Source organism: Triplophysa rosa, linkage group LG15, assembly GCF_024868665.1.
Source record: "Triplophysa rosa linkage group LG15, Trosa_1v2, whole genome shotgun sequence".
Taxonomy (NCBI): Eukaryota; Metazoa; Chordata; class Actinopteri; order Cypriniformes; family Nemacheilidae; genus Triplophysa; species Triplophysa rosa.
In genome coordinates, this window is record NC_079904.1 from 3,912,665 (window position 1) to 3,934,934 (window position 22,270).

Sequence of the window (22,270 nt, forward strand, 5' to 3'; positions counted from 1 at the left end):
TTTGTTTTTTGCCCGCGTAGATCACTGACAAGGTTTGTTGTGTAAATTTTAAGCTTTCTTTAGACATACATTTCATGTTTGTGTGATAAGTATTTGCAGAGTTTTGGATCAGTGACGCATTTCAGAAATAACTTATGTGAGCGGAGTGGAGACGGCTGATACGCGCCCTGTTTATTTTCTTTATTTTACAAAATAACAAAGCTTGGATGTTATTGTAAGCGTACACACGTAAAAGTAGACAACTTACAGTTTCTAGTAATGTCTTACATATATGTGTATGCCCAAAATAAATCGAATATTTTAAGTCTCTTTTGCTCTGATAAGAAAAAAGTGAGGTATAGCAGCACGCGTCGACATGGATATTAAAGGGAAAGTAATCGAAATAACTGACATTGAAAAAATACGTCGGTTAGAGCTTCTTAATGTCGGTTTCGATTACTTTTCGATTAATCGCCCAGCCCTACTTGTTTCTGCGATTATCGATTAGCAGTTGACAGCGATCAGTTCTCGATGGACCCGTCCGACCCCATGGGTCCCATCCTACTTTTTTTTGACATATCAGAAGAAGCCGATTCAGTCAGATATACGTCGTGACACGGAAATAACAACAATCGTTATGATCGACTTTACGCTATTATTTGTTTTTTTGCACGTATTGTTTTATAAGTATTCAATTTTCTATGTTTAAATGTGTTCCAGAAATGTGTTGATTCTAGGGCTGCAACAACTAATCGATAATAATCGATAATGAAATTCGTTGGTCTGTGACGTCACGCAGTTATAAATCAAGCGCGTCTTTTACCATTTTAGATGTGTCTCTCCGTGCAGCATGAGCTGCGCAGTTTTAAAGTCAGACGTGTCTCTCCGTGGATGCGTCTCTTCGTGCAGCACGAGGTGCGCAGTTTTAAAGTCACACGTGTCTCTCAGTGCAGCGCAAGGTGCGCAGTTTTAAAGTCACACTTGTCTCTCCGTGCAGCGCGAGGTGCGCAGTTTTAAAATCACGTGTCTCTCAGTGCAGCGCGAGGTGCGCAGTTTTAAAGTCACACTTGTCTCTCCGTGCAGCGCGAGGTGCGCAGTTTTAAAATCACGTGTCTCTCAGTGCAGCGCGAGGTGCGCAGTTTTAAAGTCACGTGTCTCTCCGTGCAGCGCGAGGTGCACAGTTTTAAAGTCACACTTGTCTCTCCGTGCAGCGCGAGGTGCGCAGTTTTAAAGTCAGACGTGTATCTCCGTGGTTGCGTCTCTCCGTGCGGCACAAGTTGCGCAGTTTTAAAGTCAGACGTGTTCTGCATGCATCTCTTCAAGCTGCGCAGTTTTAAAGTTTAAAAGGGAGAGGTGTTTAAATGAGAAAATTAAAGATTATATTAGTAAAACCCAATTTGTGGCGTTTGCACTTTGCAAAGTACATAATAGGCTAAATACCCTGATTTGGTGGTTTATTTAGTTCAGAGGTGGGTAACGAAGTACATTTACTTGAGAACTGTACTTAAGTACAAATAATAAAAAAATGTACTAAAGTATTACTTTTTCTGTTTACTTTTTACCGTACTTCACTACATTTGAATGACAAATATCTCACTTTTCATGGCACAAAAAAATGATTTCCTTGGCCGACCGTCCCCTCGCTCTCACGTTTGGGAGAGACTATTGTCAGTTGCTTCTATATGACACACATGAATCAACTCACCAGGTGTGTTAATTATGGAGACATTCACAACATTTTGGGAGAAGGCTAATGAGTTCAGTTGTGTATACTTTTCCCATATCTGATTTACTTATCATAAGCAAAAGATGTAATTACATTTATATCCGATTAATCTATGAATCGAAAACAACAAATATATAAATAATCGTCCAACTAATCGATTATCAAAATAATCGTTAGTTGCAGCCCTAGTTGATTCTGCATCTCACCCACCTAACATTTCAACATAAAAATAATCGCTACCGTTATCTGCTGTCCTCTGTCACGCTAATACGTTTTGATTCATAGACTATATGTGTATGTGTGCTTTAATATACTCCACAATGTAAAAAGTCACAGTTTGTGGAAATGGTCCCTGAAAGGCCTTGTCAGCTGCTAAATTTGATTTGCTAAGTTCTGCCAGCGTGAAACAATTCCGTGTGGCAGTCACTGAGGGAAACGCTAGCGTGCGGATTAAATATGCATCTTTTGAAGCAGGTAGAGAGATGAAGGTCTCCTCCAGCGTATACGTCTGGCTGTAGCTGACAGCTCAGTGCCTGTTTGAGAACTGATGGGATTTTGAAGGTATTGAGCCTTGAAGGCAGTCGGCGTGTTCGGCCTTACTACTGTGTCGCCGTCACGTTGTCTTTGGTTTCTGCACAGATCGTGGATGCATCTTTTGTAGCACGGAATGTAGCTCCCAGTTTGATGAAAGAGGCGTTGCTTGTAGGAAACGTTGCCAGATTGCTTTGCCCGAAGACGTGTCTGATAGTTTGCATCGTATGTTCCCTGCCTCAAAAACTACGTCGCCTTTTTAGAACGAGAGTCTTGTGGGATGATATCTGTGTCGCATTGACAGGTGTTTCAAAGGGTCTCCTAACGTAGATGAAGTCGGGAAGAAAAATAAATGGCAACATGAAACCAATTTGCATGTACCCATCAGTGTATGTGTTTAAAATGGTTTTGGAAACGTCCGGTGAAGTTGCAGATGTTATTTTGACAAAGTGCCAAGCTCTCTGTATGCGTTATCTCTCCTCTCCTTAATTTTTAATATGGTAGTGCTCCCACCAGACCAAAGTATCACTGGTCGATTCTCCGCCCGTGCCTCCTTCCGTCCGATGCCCCTTAGAGATAGTAGCCGTGTTTTGAAGGCAGCTGTGGAGATTTTGAAGAATGATCATCCCTGCGGTGCTGGATGACCAGCAGCCGTATAATTCCTGTGTACCTGGCTGACACGCTTTGGGTTTTCAATTGTTGGCGTTTTTGATGAATAATACAACTTCACGTATCAGCATCAGTAGTCTGCAGGGGTTCCGTATGTGAATTGAGCTGCTAGTAAATTGTAATACATACTGTAAATAGTCCTTTGCTATCAGATATTGGTCGAATGCTTTTTCTTGTATTTCCTTTTGTACGAACACATTATGTGTGGGCGAGTGTCAGCATGTGCGGATTGTATGTTGAGACCATGTTATGAAAGCGTTTGCCGCGGTGAGAACCCGTTTTGTTCCTCATCTCTCGAATCTCGAACCTCTACGTGGAAAATGTGGCGTAACAGAACAAAAGCATCACTTCATTTGTGAAATAATAATTCCGAACCTGCTTCAGAACAAAGTAAAGTTGGCGAATCAGGCAGTCTTTTCCTCAGATGAGAACTATAATGTTGGAGTTGAATAATTTACAAGGACAGTCTGCATGAATAACTCCCTATTACGGCGTAAGAGCAGGTAAATTATTCATAAAATGAAGATCTTGAATTATATTAAAACAGCTGAATAATGTTGCTGATGAATTGTCCTGTGAAAAGATTTAAGGCAAGGAAATACTGTTTACTGAGAGGAATTTTATTGCAAACTGTTAGCGTCTGTTAGCATGCTAACCAGAAACGGCACTTAAATATTAAAACAAAAAAGAATACATGAAAAAATGTACAAAATGTTCTGCATTTTTTGGTGTTCTAGAGGCTACGATTAAAAAAACATTTGTAGGTCTTGTAAAAATATTTTTTCGGTAAAGAAATAGCCAGTATGTTTATCGCTCTTGTCAGAAAATAATTGTCATTTCTTGTGACAGTAAATTGAAGATGCTGGACACCTAGAGCATTTTTTACAGTTCTTTGTTCACATACAGATATTTTCAATCTATTATTCAGCTCTTCTTTCTTTATCATAACCGTCTGGAGTGAGACACTGAGGTAATTACTTGTCTTCTAGCGTCAATTGCATTGAATTCTTTAGTGCCCAACACTTCTGAATGGCACCTTTGCCAAGCTGGTTTAATTCAGTTGCGCTGATTTTTCCAAAACATGTGATTCAGTCAACAACTGCATGTTTTCCATCAGACCATATGAGCATTTATCATTAACTTATATTTGCATGATCTTCATTTTCTTAGTTGCGTAGATGTCTGATTCACACTGTGAACGCTGTTGGAGTTTCTGAATTCGTTATGAATCGATGATGTCACCTTGTCTAATGAAGACCTATTTGAATAGTAAATGATAGTAAGTGCTTGTTTCAGCTAGTGAATGCATAATGTATTAGGACATGATGATAGTAATCCTAAACATAATTGTGGAATTTTTATGCAAATTTTTTAGATGGTAATCATGTTCAACTCTAATCATTAAAAATGGGTTACGATTACACATTGGTGACCTTAAATAAAGTCAAGAAATCAAGTCTCTTGTCTGTGTCAGACGGGCGCTGGCCAATAAGCGTCAGCACCAAAACTGCCATAATGCCATCCGTAACGCCATCACTATTTCTTCCGCTCTCACGGCATCTGACAGCCGGATGTGCAGAGGAGTCAAATAAGAATTTAATGTGCTGGCCCGCTATATTTTGCTCTTCTTGGTTATGACACTTCATCTGGATTCACACTCGTTTTTTTGGCTGTTAGGCTTCTAATTAAGTTAGTTAAAGCACTGCGGTAAAACATTGATGTCTTCTCATTAGGCTGACAAAACTATGACTTTCAGAAGTCATGATTTAACTTTTGTTATGCATGTTGGACTCCAGTTTGGGTATCGTGTGAAGTTTATACCCCAAAGATGCCCAATGGCATATATAAAAATTCCGATTATATATAAGATACCATTTCAAAATTATTTTCTTTTTTTCTGCATTTACTATTTATAGGTATGTGTTTTGGTCAAATTATAATATGTGTTTCATTCTGTGAACTACTACTAATATTTCTCCCAAATTATAAATAAGAGAATGAAAACTGGAGAAACAGGTCAAAATAACAGAAAAGATGCTGTGTATTTTTTTCAGACCTCAAAAAGTTCGTATTCACTGAGTGAGCAATACGTTGTACCTTGTCATGCTGTCAGTCTTTCACATTGCTGTTGGATGACTTTGTCACTCCTGAGGTTTGATTTTGTTGAGATTCAACAGACATCTAGAAATGCTGATGAAATGAAAGTTACATTTTATTATATGCATTCATGCATAAGTTTGTAACAATTGTCAATTGCCTTTTTTCATTTGTCGCAAAATGGGAGTCTGGAACAGAATTTTGTAATGTTTAAAACCGTTTTTAGACTGTAAAATTCTGCTTTAAAACGGCTCAATATATGACTTTTGTGTTCCGTGGCAGCTCATGACAATTTTAATTTTTGGATGAACTGTGCCTTTAAAGCAGCAGTACCAAATGTTGATTGATTGGCATCGCAGAACTGCAAAACAGGCGAGTGAAGCTCATATCTCTGATTTGCAAGCATCAGCCCGGCTTGAGTTATGGCCCTGTATGGAGACAATGGTTTTGTGTGTGCGGCTGTACATGAAGGGTTATTTATTTCATGACTGCGGCTCTGTTCGGTGTGAAGTGACCATTGAGCTGTTTTCTGGCAACATGGTTGTCGCTCACAATGGCTCTCTGCTGACCGGCATGCCAACTGAACACAGGCCATGTTGTGTGCGGCTTTCTTAAATGTGGCGGGTTTGATTTTGGTGGGAATGTTCAGGTTTCTTCTGACGGGAGTCATGTATGCTCTATTGTGCTGCGTTTAAAGCTCAGCTGCAAATTCAGTTTTTGATGCAGTATGAGTCAGACTGATTTTTTTGCTGTCTTTGATTATTAAGTACAATCAAACTGGATTTTAACTGGAAGTCTTTTCAACGAGTTTTATACGTTTTTGCATCAACTCATACAGTAAGTCAAGAAATGTCATCTTAAGTTACGGGAACTTGAAAAAGAAAGTTGAAATGACTTGTAAAGCCAACTTAATTGTATAAATTTAAGGCAGAAAAAAATGATAGTGTCAATTTTATAAATTCTATACTGGATTTATACCATAAATGCATTTTTTATTCAGATGAAACTTTATATATGTAATTTCGGTATACTCTGCCCTATGTGATGAGCAATAGGCTATAATACATTCTTATTATTCAACCGATTAACTGTGTATGACATCCTGAACATGTGGAAAAACATGTAATGTCAACCTACCATCTGTTACGTGCTTTAGGTACTTGACCTTTGACCTCTAACAGGTGCATTTGATAGTCTTCATCTTCAGGTCTCAGCACAGCAGGCCGAAACAGACTTTAAAGAAATACTTCCGTCACTTTTAACATTAATCTCTGTATTAGATTTTTTTACAACGGCACATCCAATTGGATTTCTTTGCAGTCCATTTTATAAAGAAAATCAATGTATTTTATTCTTTGCTCTGTCCACACAACAGTTGTGTGTGCCAGGATACACAGAAGGCAACTGATTCGATGTTTCAGGTTGAGAGCGTCTCCATCCCAGAATGCAACAGGATTTTCAACGTAGCAATCAAGTCATGGTCGCTTTAGTTCACGGTATCTAAGCCCTCGGTAAAATCCGTCTGTGAGGCCAAACCCGCACTAAGCACAGCTAGACTACCTCTAGATAAAAGAGCTTTTCTCCCTTTGTGAAAAAAAAAACACTTTTGTACTCCCTCTACTCCCTTAGTGAATTAGTTAAATGAAGCATGGGCTCTCTGATACATAGAGCAGAGCGAGGCCAGCCGGGGTTACGGAGACCCCACAGGGAGTCAGCGCTGGTTTCAAGCGTCTCGTTGAAACGGAAAAAAACCTCCAGAAATTATGAGCAACATCAGCAGTGCAGATTTCAAGCCATTACATCCCTAATTGCATTTTGAAACATCATAGATTACAGCAGAAGGTCATCTCCATGACAGGATATTAGATTTCTGTGTCGTGAGCACATGAGCACATGTAATGGATGCTCTCCAAATAACTTGTAGAACAGAAACAAGACAGAAGAAGCATTTATAACAAAAGAACAGAAGAGAAAATACATTTTTGTCTGTTATTGTCATTTGTTGATTATAGCTTTGAATTTTCATCTTTTGTACTTGGATATTTCAAAATGTATTTACTAGGAAATGTGGTAGCAATGTATTATCTATGACTGTTTATTATTATTATAGATTATTATATTTTATTATATTATTTTTGAGAGATTATTAGCATGGGCCTGAATCAGACCAATAATTTGAGATCTTATTTATTGGTTGTATAAAAAATGTATAATCTACCATATTCCATTAACCTTATTAATCAAAATAAAAGCATTAAACCATGAACATTGTTTTTACTGTATAATATTTTCATGTCTGATTTGAATGTTGTAATCGTAATGTTCTAGATTGGATCATAAGTGTAAATGGCATTATTCATTTTAAATGTAATTATTAATATACTGTATGTATTAATTTATATATTGGTCAATAGAATAAGTTTTATAATTATGTTTTTTAATATATTTAATACAATACAATACAATTTAATCAGGGTCAGGGTTTGGCTGATTGGACCATTAGTGTAAATAGCATGATTCATTTTTTATTTAATTATTGACATATTTATTCATTTTATAATTTATAGATTGTTTAATAGAATATGTTTTAGGTTCATGGTTTTTAATATATTTAATCAAATATATCAATAAAATCAAATAAACAAGCTCAGGGTTTGGCTGAAGGGACCATTATTCTTATGGGATTATTTATTTTTAATTTAATTTAACACATTTATAAATTGTATAAATTATATTTTGTTCAATAGAATATGTTTTATATTAATGGTTTAAATACAATACTGTACAATACAATATTAGGGTTTGGCTGGTTTGGTACAGTAGGAACTTGTTTTCAAAAAACATGTTTTAGTGGTTGCCATGTATTCTGAAGAAATTCGTACATCAATATAAATGATATATATTTCACCATATTTTCTAAATGCTTTCTTACTCCTACACGAGTAAAACAAATTTGTGGTGCTGCAATAAACTATGAAACGCTGCTTGGACACGAATCACAGACTGAAAGGCACTACAATAAAGCTCAAGAATAGTGAGCAGTAAATCTCTGCCTCTCTACTCCTTATCCTTTTTTTAACCTAGCAGGGGTCTTGTCTTCCACAGGCAAGGAGCTGCCTTGAATGTGAATGAAATTAGTTCTTGATGTATATTTACCCTAGAGGAGACTTTCGTATAAGTCATCCAACTGATCTTTATTGATCTGGACCGGAGTAATTTGAGAGAAAATGATGTTTGATTGGGCCTTCAGAGTTTGTATGGAGTGGAGACCCGATGAGGAGATGCCTGAAGATACAAGTGAGGAAAAAAATCAATGCTTAAACATTCTTTTCTAACAGTGGCTCCGTAAATAAGGTTGGTAGCTTTTCACTTGCCGCTTTCAAAGACGGTCTGCCAGAGTAGATTACCAGATAGATAGCACGTTTGCTGGATTGAATTTAAAGCTTTTTTCCACAGTTACTTCAGAGAAGAATGGCAATCGACCTTGGTCGTTAAATGGAGCCAATTGATTAGATCATCTATTTGAGCTCTCCATCAATTGATCCAAGTTTGAACGTTAAAGCCACTTCGGTCGGAAGATTTTGTGTTGATGTGTGAATGAGTTCAGGTCGCGTTAACTGTAACCAAGATATGGAAAGTTAACACCATGACAATAATGAAGCATTTAGCTTACAGAAAAAAATCCCATTCATCTTCTCTTTACTGTAACATCTAACGTTTAAAGCTTTTACGTCCCGCTGTGAGTTCTGAGGTGGCTGATGATCAGCGTCTTCAAAACCGTATTAGAAATCATTCAAAACTCAAAACCCTCACATTCAGATTGTAATTTCATTCATTTCCTCTTTCTAAGCCATTCCGGACCGAGAAAGTTGAATAATAGATGCATTGCCTCGTATCTAGATGCATAATAATAAGCCTCCTCGACTGAAGGTGTGAGCTTCTCGGCAGACTTCAGTTAGTCAGTAATGATTAATTTGCTTCATAGACTACTGGTCTGTGAAAAAGGGCTGGTATTCTTTCACAGAAGAGTGCTGGCGTTGAAAAACTTGAGACATTTAGATCCAAAGTGGCAGTTTAGATAATACTAAAGCAGGAAGGGATGATGAAGTACAAGAATTAGCCTCTTGTCTGTAGGTTTCTGAAGCCAATAAAGTATTTTGGAAATATTTGCAGCCCAATAATAATACCTAAAATTCGGAAGTGCCAATCCACCTTGAGTTTTTTATCTCTGGAGAAATTCCTTCCGGATCCTAGGTGTTTTTCCACCCCATATAAATGATGAAATCAAACTGAAATCAAAGTTTTGAAAGAAGGATTTAGGTAGGAAAATTGGGATACATTGAAACAAGTACAAGAGCCTTGGTAACATGTTCATTTTTACACAGTTACTTCTACCTGCTTTAATTTGATCTTGTCAGGTGTAAAGTTCTCCTTGTATAGGGAATCCCTGTGTGATTTATATCCCTAAATATCTCAATCCTGATACAGACAGCTGAAAAGGCATATCTGTTTTAAAAACTCGAAGGCCCTGTTTATTTATAGGAAAGCAAACACTTTTCGAAAAGTTCAATTTATAACCTGAGAAATTTCCAAATTGGGTCAATGTCTTAATCACCTGTGGAATACCTGAGATTGGATCTGAAGTATACAACAGCATATCATCGGCATATAAGGATGCCCTATGTTCTATGCCCCTACATCTAATGCCAGTAAAATGCTGTGAGCTTCTTAACGCTATAGATAAGGGTTCGATGGCTAAGGTAAAAAGTGAAGGACTAAGAGGGCATCCTTGTCTTGTACCGCTTAAAAGAGGAAACTGGTCTGTAGGAATTGCAGTTCAGGGGATCCTTATCAGGTTTTAACAAAAGTATAATGTTGTTATACTACTAACGCGTCTCCAAGCATTTCGAGAAGAATGGGGGCTAATTTATTTGCAAATTTTTTATAAAAGTCTATTGGTAGCCATCAGGGCCAGGAGTTTTGTGACTCTGCATTAATGTGATCGAATTTAGAATTTCTTCTATTTGTATGGGTTGCTCGAAACTGGAGTTTTCTTCATAATTAAGGGTGGGTATATCTATACTGTCTAGAAATTAGATTCAGGGCTTTCGGTTGTATATAAGTTTGAGAAGTGATCATTGAAGATCTTATTAATTTCATTTGGATTTACTGTTACGAATTTGAGGTATAAGTTGAGAAGCCTCCTTAGATTTTAACTGGTGGGCTAGAAGACGACCTGCTTTTTCACCACGTTCATATATATATCCCCTGGAACATAATAGGTTCCATTCAGTATTCGTTGATAGCAGGTTATATTTCATTTGAAGGTTCAACCTTTCCTTATATAGTTCAGGTGAGGGAGTCAAATAATCATCCAGTTTACGTTTACGCTGTTTGATGAGGGTTGAGGTATATGAAATTATTTCTCCCCTTATAACTTGTAAGTGTCTCCCACAATGTAGATGCTGAGATAGAGTCCGATCTGTTGAGCTAAATATTCGATTAGTCCAACAGAAGGAAGAAGGGATTTATCTATAAAGAAATAATCGATTCTTGAATAGGAATGGTGGACTTGAGAGAAATAGGAATATACCCTGTTATGTGGAAAAAGAAATCTCCAAGGATCAACAGCTCCCACTTGATCCATGAACGAGATAAGGATTTAGGATTAGAGCGGTCCAGGGATGGGTTCATGACACAATTTATGTCACCTCCAAAAATCATTCGATGGGAGTTTAGATCTGGCAATAAAGACACCAACGTGTCCCACCCATGATTTCCTAAGTCTAATATGGTCAGCAGTACGTAAGTGGGTTTCTTGTAAATATATTATTTCAGATTTTTTTTTCTTTAAATATGCAAAGATTTTGCCTCTTTTGGTTGGGCCATTGAGACCTTTAACATTCCAGCTAACAAATCTAACGTTTGACCCCCCAGGTGATTTCGTTGCATCGGCCATATCAGACATGAGCAGATTTACGTTTCAGCAAGCAATCACAGATCAATGACGTAATCAGTAACGAACATGCTTCCTCACTAATAAGTACTTGTGCAAATATAACATAAAACAAAACCTTAATAACACTTACATAATATAAACTATAACATAAAACCAAACTGCCAAGCCTTCCCATGCTTGCTTCCCCAACTGAAGCCAGCCGCAGAAACCTGTTTAACTTACTTGGCTCCCGATTAACCGGTGAATATCTCTTTGCTTTTGAGAACCCCAAACCACAATGCCCGCGGAGGCGGGCAGGAAACAGCAGCCGAAACTTTATGCCTTTCTGATACAGTAGTTGTTTAACCTTTTTGAATACGGCGCGTTTCTTCGCTAAAGCTGCGCTCGTATCCAGGTATAGTCTCAGTGACACACCATTGTACTTGATATCATTTCGCCTGGCCCAGTTAAGTGCCTTTTCCTTTTCTTGAAATCTGTGGAAGCAAACGATGAATGGTCTAGGACAGTGGTTCCCAACCTTTTTTCCTTGGGCCCCCCCTACGTACATATATGACAATCGGAGCCCCCCCAACCCTCATATATGTGTGTGTGTGTATACACACATAATTGCTACTCAAACACACATATATAGATAGTAAATATAAATAAATTAAATGAAATGGTTAAATATGAGTAATATAAAAGATTTTAATGACATTTTTACTTGAATACTCAAATACATTTTCAGGTTATTTTTCAGGTTGTTGTATGAACATACAGAGTATACTGAACGTAATGAAAGAACTGTTAAACATTAACATTGCTATACTTGCATAACGAGATGTAGGCTACTGTCAATTACTGCTTATTTTTATAAGGTGTCTTTTCATTTTGCTTGGTTTCATGCTGTCGTTTACCAATTTTTCACCACAGAACACACATTCTGGCCGAGACGAAAACCTAAATTTACGTAGGTTTTGTCATAGCGTCCGTCTAAACTTTTTAAACATTTCTGACGAAGAATCACCGCATTTACGTTTCTCTGCTATTTTTCCTTTTGATTTTTAAGTTAACACGAACGTTGACGCCTGACAGAGGATGTTTCTCATGTGAGTCTCATAGCCAGAACAGCCAATGACAGTGCCTCCGGCTACCGCGAAGCCCCGTGTGAATGTCTGCCGATGGAGCCGGAAAAATTTAAATAATTATTTTATACAAGATATAACTATTTTTGACTGCATTATCTTGGCATTGTAAGCACGTGATTTTTTTAAAACATACAAAAATATTTTTATTTAAAATGATTAGTGGAACATTTATGCAGCTTTATTTAACCTAAATAAAGCATGTCAGCTCCCGCGCCCCTCATGTGAACTCTGGCGTCCCCCTAAGGGGGTCGTGGACCCCAGGTTGGGAACCACTGGTCTAGGAGGTTGTCCTACTCCTGGTTTGGAACGAAGGGCTCGGTGCGCACGCTCAAGTTCAGGAGGTTTATCAAACACGCTCTCCATGGTATCCTTAAGCATCCCAGAAATAAATCCGATGGGGTCTTTTCCATCCTCAGCGCCTTCCGGGACTTTGATAATACGCAGATTAGCCTTTCTGGATCTATTTTCGAGATCATCCATTTGAACAAGAAGAGCATCGTTCTGTGCCTTCAATGATTTAATCGTTGTTTCCACGGTAACAAGCCTTTCAAAGTTATCGCCAACCAGAAATGAGCTAACTGTCTCCCGTAGTGTGTCAAGAGAGGGTTGTAGCGGCTTGATTGAATCTTGATTGAATTAAGCCAGCCATGTCCTCTTTCAAACTAGCCCGTTGTTTTGCCAGTTCAGAGATTATCTGACTCATCGACAGGTTATCCATGTTGTCTTTCTCAGGCGTGTCCTTGTTGCTAACGGTGTCGTTAGCCGCCATGATTGCTAGCTTACCCGCTAAGGTAGCACACGATCGTGTTACTGGTGCAGTGTGATGTTTAGAGTTGCTCATTTTGTTTTCTAAACTAACCGTGGTACTCACACTTCGATATAAAGCAACTTAAATAAAAAAGAAAGCGCTTAGATAAGTTTAAAAGGAACGTGGTTTGGAGGTCCTCGTTAATGCTGCTGTCTCTTACATCGCTGAACCGGAAGTCGGTTTTGCACATTTCTAACCAATAAAAAGCATTTAAAAGTGCTTGACAACTTTTTTTTCTCGTTTTCTGAAAAACAGCAAATTTGAAAATCTGAGGTTTCGGAAGGACAGCGACGAAATGCTGAATAATTGAAGATACATTAAAAAAAAAGTTGGGTTGGGTCAAAAATTAACCTTACAATTGGGTTAAATGAACCCAGAATATGGTTATATTTGACCCAACAATGGCCAGCATTTTGGGTTGAAACAACGCAGCATAGCATCATTTATAACCCAACGGTGGGTTCAAATAACCCAACAGTTTTTAGAGTGTAAAATTATTTTTAATTAAGAAATGTTTGTGTTAACGATTTTTTCTTGTTACATTTTTACCGGTTACCTTTTCTCGTCATCTCTTGACAAACATTTATCATATTTGTCTCAGACAGCTGTGTTTTATGGCCCATGGAGCTCCACACAAGATGCATTTCTGTGCTCATTGTGTCCTGAGCTGTTTTTCGGTTTACCTCAGCAGATAAATTGTTTACTTGTTTTGCTCTTTTGCACATCCGCATCACATCACTGCCCTTGAGAAGCGCGCTTGAGGTTCACAACGCACCAATACAACACAAATCCGTTCATGTATGCGGTGAATACTGAACCGAGATGAAGAAAAGTGCACATCTGTGCACAAACACACATAGTTCTTCATGACTTTGAGAAGCCATCTGCTGTCTGTAGAGGACTGAAGTGACCGGTCATCGAAATTCACCATCCATCATGCCAGGTGACACTTTCTGGAAATACCACCAGAAACTCCTCAAAATAACATTTTATTTCTTAACCAGATGGTTGGGGAAAAGAGAAGTTTAATCTTTAGGGAAAAAATGTGTCTAAATGTGTTTAAAAACCAAAAATGTAGTTAACGAACAAAATTTATGATAAAACTACACAGAGCTAAATACACTAAAGTTAAACTAAAGAATATTTGTGTCTCATTTTTGGACATTCCTACACTTTCTGTATATGTGAAGGACAGTAAAGCTTACACTATGAGCTTAATATCAATTTTGTTTTGTCCTTGTCGCTCTTTCAGCTCTATAATGAAATGAAGCACCTTACAAGAGCTATAAACCAAATTCATTTAAACTCCCATCCAGGTAATGCCTCTCGGGGCAATGTTACATAGACCAAAAAGAGAGAAAAAAACCCTCTACAGTATTTCATCTTAAACACAACTGTTTCAGAGGAAAGCAAATTGGTTTCTATCTAAATGCAAATTTTTACCTCTGTGGTGATGTTGTGGAAAGAGAGCTCACATGTGTGTGTTTTGGACCTTTCTGAGACACATTAAAGCCCTCGACCACGTGTTACATTTTCAATATTTAATCTACAACGACTGATGGGTTTGTTCTTAAAAAGTTTAACACTGCCACAGAGGTATTAAATAATTTATGCCGTGATATTTGCTGCATATAAAGTATTATTAACCCGGGGCTTTATGTATAATGGTTGTTTAATTTGAATAAGAATTTTGTTGAGTCACTGAGTCAGGAATTTTACCCATTTGTTTGTAACTTTTGCAAGAAATCTACAACTTTCCGGCCTGTCTGAATTGAATAGATAGAAAGTGTCATAATATTATACCAAATATTAAAATGTCATGAGATCAAATGAAAATTCACGGTTTCATTTTTCCACACCAGACAGTAGTAATGACTAGATAGATTTTAAGCTTTGGTCATTTTGTTGATTTTTTTTAATTGTATGGAACTTCATTGTTATATATTTTATTATGAATTTAACGTGATGTTGGAGTTCAAATTTGTTATGTGTGAGGAAAACGTGCCACTCAAAAGCTTTTGGCCTCAGACTGTGACGTCTCAGCAGAATCTTGTGGTCTGAAAATGTCTACAAAACCTCTGGGAAAGAGATGTGAGACATCGGATATCTGCTCCATCAGTTTGATGCGGTTATTGTGAAATTGAGCATCTCTCATTTTCCAGCAGACCGATGAGGAACTGAGGACTTATCGAACCTTTATTGATCTATGACATCACAACGGTGCATTTTCCCTATTCCATGATGGAAATGGAGGAGGAAGTTCAATCAAAAATACAACTTCTGTAATTTATCCATCCTCATGTTGTTCAAGACCTGTATATGACTCTTTCTTTTGTGAAACACAAAAGAGGATATTCTGAGAAATGTCTCAGTGGTTTTGTGGCCATAGAATGGAAGTCAATGGGGTCCAGTGTTGGTTGGTTACCAACGTTCTTCAAAAATACCTTCTTTTGTGTTCTGCAGAAGAGAGAAAGTCATGCAAGTTTGGAATAAAAAATGAAAGAATTTTCATTTTTGGATGAACTATCCCTTTAACATAATATTACCTTGCATTTAACATGAAATGTATGATGTTTATGACATTTTTTTGTTTGTTTTTTGACTGAAACTTACTGGTACATTTCGTCTTTGGTTATGCACTAAGTGGGTTTTTCTAAAAGATGGCGCACAAGCACATGTTTTCTTTCCCCCTCCACAAATGCAGTATTTGTGTTTTGATAAAGCAGCGTCTCTTTCATCTTGCTGTGGAACTAACCTGTGTGTTGGCTCTGTTTGTTACCCGTGTGGTGGGTGATTTGGTATGCTGCGTGTTCACTGAGGAGTCGAATTGAGTTTTTGAAGAAAGGTTAGGTCTCCTGCTTTAAGCCCAGTTGATTGGCGTTTCATTCCCTCACGCGGTTCCATGTGCGTTTCCCGGCGCCTTCTGAGCTGTGGTCTGACCAATTGGACTGTCACACTCGGACATATTCATAATTAAACATGACCTGTCACATCCGCAGACCTGAGACCGACTTCACCAATCCTTTCTGTTAACCACCACCTGTAACTAACCGTCAGCTGATGCCACATCTGTCAAGCCGCTTGATGAATTACAGGAAGCTTGTTTATGAATCGTGGTGACAGCAGGTGTGAATTTACCTTTACAAACTTAAAGTGATAGTTTATCCAGAAATAATCACCCTCATGTCATTTCATTCAAACCTGCATGACTTTCTTCCGCAGAACACTAAAGAAGATATTTTGAAGAATGTTGTTAACTGGCTCCCATTCACTTGCATTGGTTTTGTGTTCATACAATAGAAGTGAATGGGGGCCAGTGCTGTTCGGTTGCCAACTTTCATCAAAATATCTTCTTTTGTGTTCTGCAGAAGAAAAGGTTTGAAATGAGGGTGAGTAAATGATGACAGAATTTTCATTTTTGGGTGAACTATCACCTCAAGTATAAATCAGACAGGAATGAAGAGGCAGACAGCTGTTAATTCCCCAAAGAAACGTTAATTTAAATTAATCAGATGTTCTAATGAGCCCTTTCTTTCTTAATTTTTATAGTCTAAAGAATCTCTTACAATCACAAAGAACCTTTTGTGAATCATACATTTTCTTTGGATGCAACAAAAATCATTCTTCTATGGCATTGTGTAGCACCATTATTTTTAAGAGTGTACCACAGGAGAGGAAAACCATTTGAGTCCAAAGGAATAATTGCTTTGTTGTCTTGAAAACCTTTTTTCCCCTCATTTATGCGATTCCAAATTGACTTGTGTAGAGAACAGACTTGTGTATAGATTGACTAGTTTTTGCGTGTATATCATATCCGCGTTACCCTTTGTTACCGCCTTTCCTGACGTAGAAACATAATTAATAACTGCTGAGTAGTTTTAAATGAATAATAAATAAATATACAATAAAATTTGAATAGAAAGTAATATAAATACAAATTAAATATAAAATAAATGGTTATATTATAACAAAACACAGACTGGAAGTTAACTTCGGGCCAGCGTGTGCGTTCGTCTATACCTTTACAAATTAGTCACAAACAGTGTCTTAGCATCATACTTGTCAAAAAACATGATTTTGTTCGTTATATGTGGTGACTTGTGTAAGAATTGTGACGTGTTGTCACATGGATATTAAAAATGTCCTGTGGTATATTCTCTTTTTATGTTTTTATGATGTCATGCTGACTCCTGGTCTGGTCCGTTCGCAGGGAACTCATTCTAACGCTGGCACTGGGTCAAGTCCTGTCGCTGCTCATCTGTGGAATCGGTTTGACCAGCAAGTACCTCGCGGACGATTATCATGCCAACACTCCTGTGTTTCAGAGCTTTCTCAACTATATCCTGCTGTTCCTGGTCTATACGACAACACTTGCAGTTAGACAAGGTAAGACAGCCGTCCTTACAATGCTTTCTGTGTGGTTATAAATACAGTATATACGGAAAGCACATTTTCTGTGAGACTCCTAATTGTTATTTGAAGTTTTTCCCCATTTAACGTTTCGAGCAAATTTAAAAACTGACTTGTGTTCTATTTTTAGAAAGGCTAATTTATGTTCCTGTTCCTGCATACTTTATGAATGTCCTGTAAAGGTCATATTTATTTCTAAAAGGTTAGATTTACATGATCTAAAGTAAGTGAATGCGGGCAAACATTCTGTTCTTTATTCTCTGTAAATGATAATTTGCTTCTTAAGAAAACATGTGGGGAAGCATAATAAGCCACGTCTTTATTCTGATGTAGTAATCATTTGTGTCGTCTCTAAACGTTTTCATTTCACGACTGGATGGTGACTCAATAAGTGATGTTGTGCTTAGTACCCATGTTATGTTTCTCTTTAATTGAATCTTGTGTTAAAGGAATAGTTCGGACTTTCTGTCATATTTACTTGGATGTCTTTGGTCACACTTCTTTCATGGAACACAAAAAGAGTTATTTATAGCAGGTTGTCCAAACTGCTTTTTTCTACAACGAAAGTAAACGATGACCAAAGATTTATTAAAGTCCCTGTGAACCGGAAGTTGCGATCGTTTTTACTTCCATATTTTGATGCATTTCCGAGTGAAATGGAATTTTTAATGAGGAAAAAAGTGGGCGTGGCTTTCGTCTTTTGCTGTGATTTGATTGGATGTATTAAAACAGCCGTTGCATTTTGAAATGGAACTGGCAGAAGCTCCTCCCAAGCCGTCTAACATACGTCATCTAAGATGGATTGTCACTGCAGGTTTTTAACTAAAGATTATGAGGTAACCCGATTTGTAAAAAGGGAAAGACCCACATTGATAAACTATTTACAATAAACGCTGCAATATTTTATAAAAAATAGGCATTGCAATTTTTTATTTCACTGGGACTTTAAAAATGAATTTTACTCTGTTTGCCATCAAATGGCATGCATGAGTTGTATGGTTCATGATGCTGTCTGCTAAACATCTTCTTTAATAGAAGAAAGTTAGGAAGAAAGGGTGTAAAGTGACATGAGGGTAAGTAAACGATGACAGCATTATTTTTGGGTGAACCGTCCCTTTAATGTGTCCGCATGATGATTTCTGGCATACTTTCAGCAGGCTAAGAATAGATATGGAAAAGAGCCGTGTTCTGAGCTGAGAAATATGCCAACTCACAGTCTATTTATAACACAGGTGTGAAATCGTTTCTTTTTGCAGAAATCAGTTCTCTAGATCAGAACTAGATAAATAGGGAAATGTCCGGAATACTTAATCCATGGTCTGCAACAATCCGTGGGCTCATATTTTTGTACAAGGCTTGTATAACTGTATATTTGATTGTCGTCCCAGATTGAAGCGCGTGGACGCTGCATGCGAGCGCGCTGCAGAAATTGGTTATTTCAAGCACGGCGCCCCGCGCGAGCCGCAGGGTAGACACGTCCAGGCAGCTTCTTGCCAAATTGGCCCGCTCCGTTTGTTCCACCCCAGTGACCAAGCATTTCTGTTGGAAGCCTCTGTAAACACAGCCACACGCTACAGAAAGTGGGCAGGCTTCAGGATAACGAGAGTATCGTGAGCAGATCGCTGTCAGTCGGCCCGTGTCCACGAGCTCCTGCCAAACAGCGATCCTTATCTTCTGCAGTCAGACAGCGTGGAAGCTGTCATCTTACAATAGCCGTGGTAAAGTGAAACTTCCTTTTCTCATTACCTTACCTTCCTCTCTTCTCTTTTCACCTGTTCAGTGGATCTTGTAGATGTCGTGAGTCGTGACCCCTGCGCTCAGTTTAAATTAGATTTAAACCACTGAGGTGTAGAATTGTAGGAGAACTTTAGGGCACTGTCCATGAACACTGGTGACTTCTTTTGAGTAGATGTTAGATAAACTATTTTGAAAGAGCCAAAACCTGCTTCTCGTAAATACATCTGTGTATTTTAAATATGATTTTGTGTTATGGACAGTGTTGGGTGCAACTAGTTACTAAGTAATTAGTTACTGTAATTTAATTACTTTCCCCTTGAAAAAGTAAAGTAAGGGATTACTCTTATTTTTTCTGTAATTTAATTACAGTTACTTCTTATGAAATTAAACAAAAGACTTTGTGTAATATGCGCGTGTAATGGTGGAATTGACATCAAAATTCAAAGTCTAACTTTAAAATCCTTGCTTTAATGTATAATTCTCACATTTGTAATACTTTGGTCAGTTAATAATTGTACTTTATGTAGTTTAATATTATTTGATTGAATGAATTAAATAAGCCGTTTCATGTATCCTTAAATCACTTAACTAATCAAGGTTGATGTAGGATATAGAAAGTAATTAGTAATAAGTAACTAAATACTTTTTGGAGAGAGTAATTTGTACAGTAATCTAATTACACTGTTGAATATGTAATTAGTAACTAGTAATTAATTACTTTTTCAGAGTAATTTACCCAACACTGGTTATGGATGACTTGATATTTAAATTATTCGGATATAAACACGGATTGTAATTTAATAATGATTTATTTCATAGCTGACAAGTATGAGTGTTTTGTCTATGTTTTAGCTGTAATATTCCAGTTGACCGCCAGCATATATTTTTGACGTGCATGATAACATGCATAAGGGGTGAACGTTTATTTTTGGGTGTAAACGTTATAAAACCTGCTAAAATGCTTTGTGCCTAGTTTATTTAGCTTATTTTAATTCATGGCTTAAATACATTACGTTACTCATAAACTGACATGTTTGACTTATGGTTAAAATTGTTACATTCAACAGTCACAAATTTAGAAAGTAGTGGTTTTAAGGCAGCAAAATCTTTTATGTAATCCCATGACAAATGCAGATCCTGTTGAAAGTAATACTGAAAATTCACTTTTTCAATTCTTGTTCTATTACTAATCTTACTGATTTAAAAAAAGGATACTTATTCCAGCATAATTATTTTAAACATTATATTCTCATAAAGTTTAGTTTTCTTTCAAAGGCTGATGATGGCCAACATTTTCTGAAAGTCAAAAGGATTACTCAAAAAATTAAGATAATGTACTTAAAGGCCTGGTTTCACAGACAGGGATTAGCTTAAGCCCGGACTAACCCTTAGTTAAATTAGCATATTTAAGATATTTTTATAGAAATGCCCAGTAAAAAACATTACATGTGTGCATCTTGATACAAAACAATGGCGCTGACATACTTTAAGATGTTTTAAAGTGAGTTATTTTCAGTTAAGACTGCTCAAACATTCATTTTAGTCTGGGATTAGCCTTAAACCTCGTCTGTGAAACCGGGCAATAGAGTGTCAGGCATAATTCTGTACCAAATTTAGGGGAAGAAAAATTCTCTCTTTCTCTCTCTCTCTCTCACACACACACACACACACGCACACACACACACATTACTCTTGCACAGGTGGAGACAAACGTGATTTTCGGTACAAATGTGATTAGACAGTAATTAAAGATGAAATGTTAATGCTGATGGCTGACAGGAATGTTTCAAGCGACAGTTTTGCTCCGCCATGCGTTATTAAGCCTGAATTATTTTACAGCAAATTCAGAACACTGCGCTCCGCAGATCAGAGGAAATATTAAATATACATCAACTACCTTTCAATACGTTCAGAAAGTTGCTTGAGGCGGCCAAATGACCACTGAGAAACCTACGCAAAATTAGCATCTTTAATGACTATAAACACCTTTTTTTTTCATCCATTATGTACAATATAGCAGTCATTTTCTTCAGCGTGACCATGTTTTGGAAGCATAATAAAGCTGTGTATATACATTTGTGCATGGCCAAAGGAAATGCAGTGTAAACAATTTTGTGTTTTGCAAAGTTTGCTGCTTCTGTATTTGTAGATTATTTTTCCACGTGTCTATGGTATACTAGATATCTTAAATTAGCATATCTTACGTTTTAAAGGCATTTATTGGCAAAAACATAATATATGCAAAGAGTCAGTATTTTATATTTATATATAATATATTTTTCATAACCTGTGCAATATGTTCTGGCATGCTGGATATTAGCTTCTGGGGCAAATCCTGACCTTTCTTGCCTTATTAGTGCTCTGAGATGACCACTTTTTGAGGATTTACTACAGGTTCTCTATATGGCTTTTTTTGCAATTATTTAAATTGCGTCAGATCACACTGCATAATAATCTTTAAACAATGTGATTGAACACCACAACAGCTTAAGCAGGAACTTTGCAAAACACAGCATTTATGTCACTGCCAATACTTTTGGCCACGACTGTATGTATACAGTATATATATACAAGTGTATGTGAATAGCCCATGTACTCATTGTGAGAACACACATCGAGTCAGAATAGCTCTTGTGCCAACAGGACAATGTCTGCCCAGCATATGGCTCTCTCTCTGTCTTTGTTTGAGGAATAGAAAACAAATGAAATTGCATGCCAGAACTCCTCTTACCAACCTGTCAGCGCTGCGGCATGGCTGCCAAGTGGACCCTGGCAAAGTGATTCGAGAACATGGCAATAATGATTATAAAACAGAAAGGAGGATTGTGTGTGAAAGTCAAGTTTGTTTGCTTCAAAATTGCATCTACGGTGTGTTCACTTTTTTGTTTTGGCAGTTTATGACCATGAAATTTAGTAAATATCTTCTTTATGTTCATTTGTCACGTTCATCTTATTTGTCTGATTGAAATAGTTATTTGTTATAGTTGAAGATGAGACAAACATGAGAGAATTGTTAAAATATATTAAAATAAAAACTAAGGAAAGTAAAATGATGTGGATTTGGGTTAATTTGAGGAAAAGTGTCTTTTTATTGCAAACTTGACATATTTGAGCTCAGGTTGTGACATTGTTGAATCTTCTTTTAAACTTTAATAGAGACCTTTGTGAGATTTCTGACTATTTTTCTCATGCGAAATATTTGAGACGCAGGAGATGCAAGCAAAAGT

General features: G+C 37.2%; 1 protein-coding gene across 1 annotated transcript in view; it reads left to right on the forward strand.

Moving 5' to 3' along the window:
* slc35f1 (solute carrier family 35 member F1) overlaps positions 1–22,270 on the forward strand; it is a 59,636-nt gene that overhangs the window by 12,015 nt on the left and 25,351 nt on the right. The window contains exon 2 of the mRNA XM_057353733.1: positions 17,107–17,282. Within this exon, the coding sequence (XP_057209716.1) occupies positions 17,107–17,282 (176 nt within the window). The remainder of the gene's footprint in view (positions 1–17,106; positions 17,283–22,270) is intronic.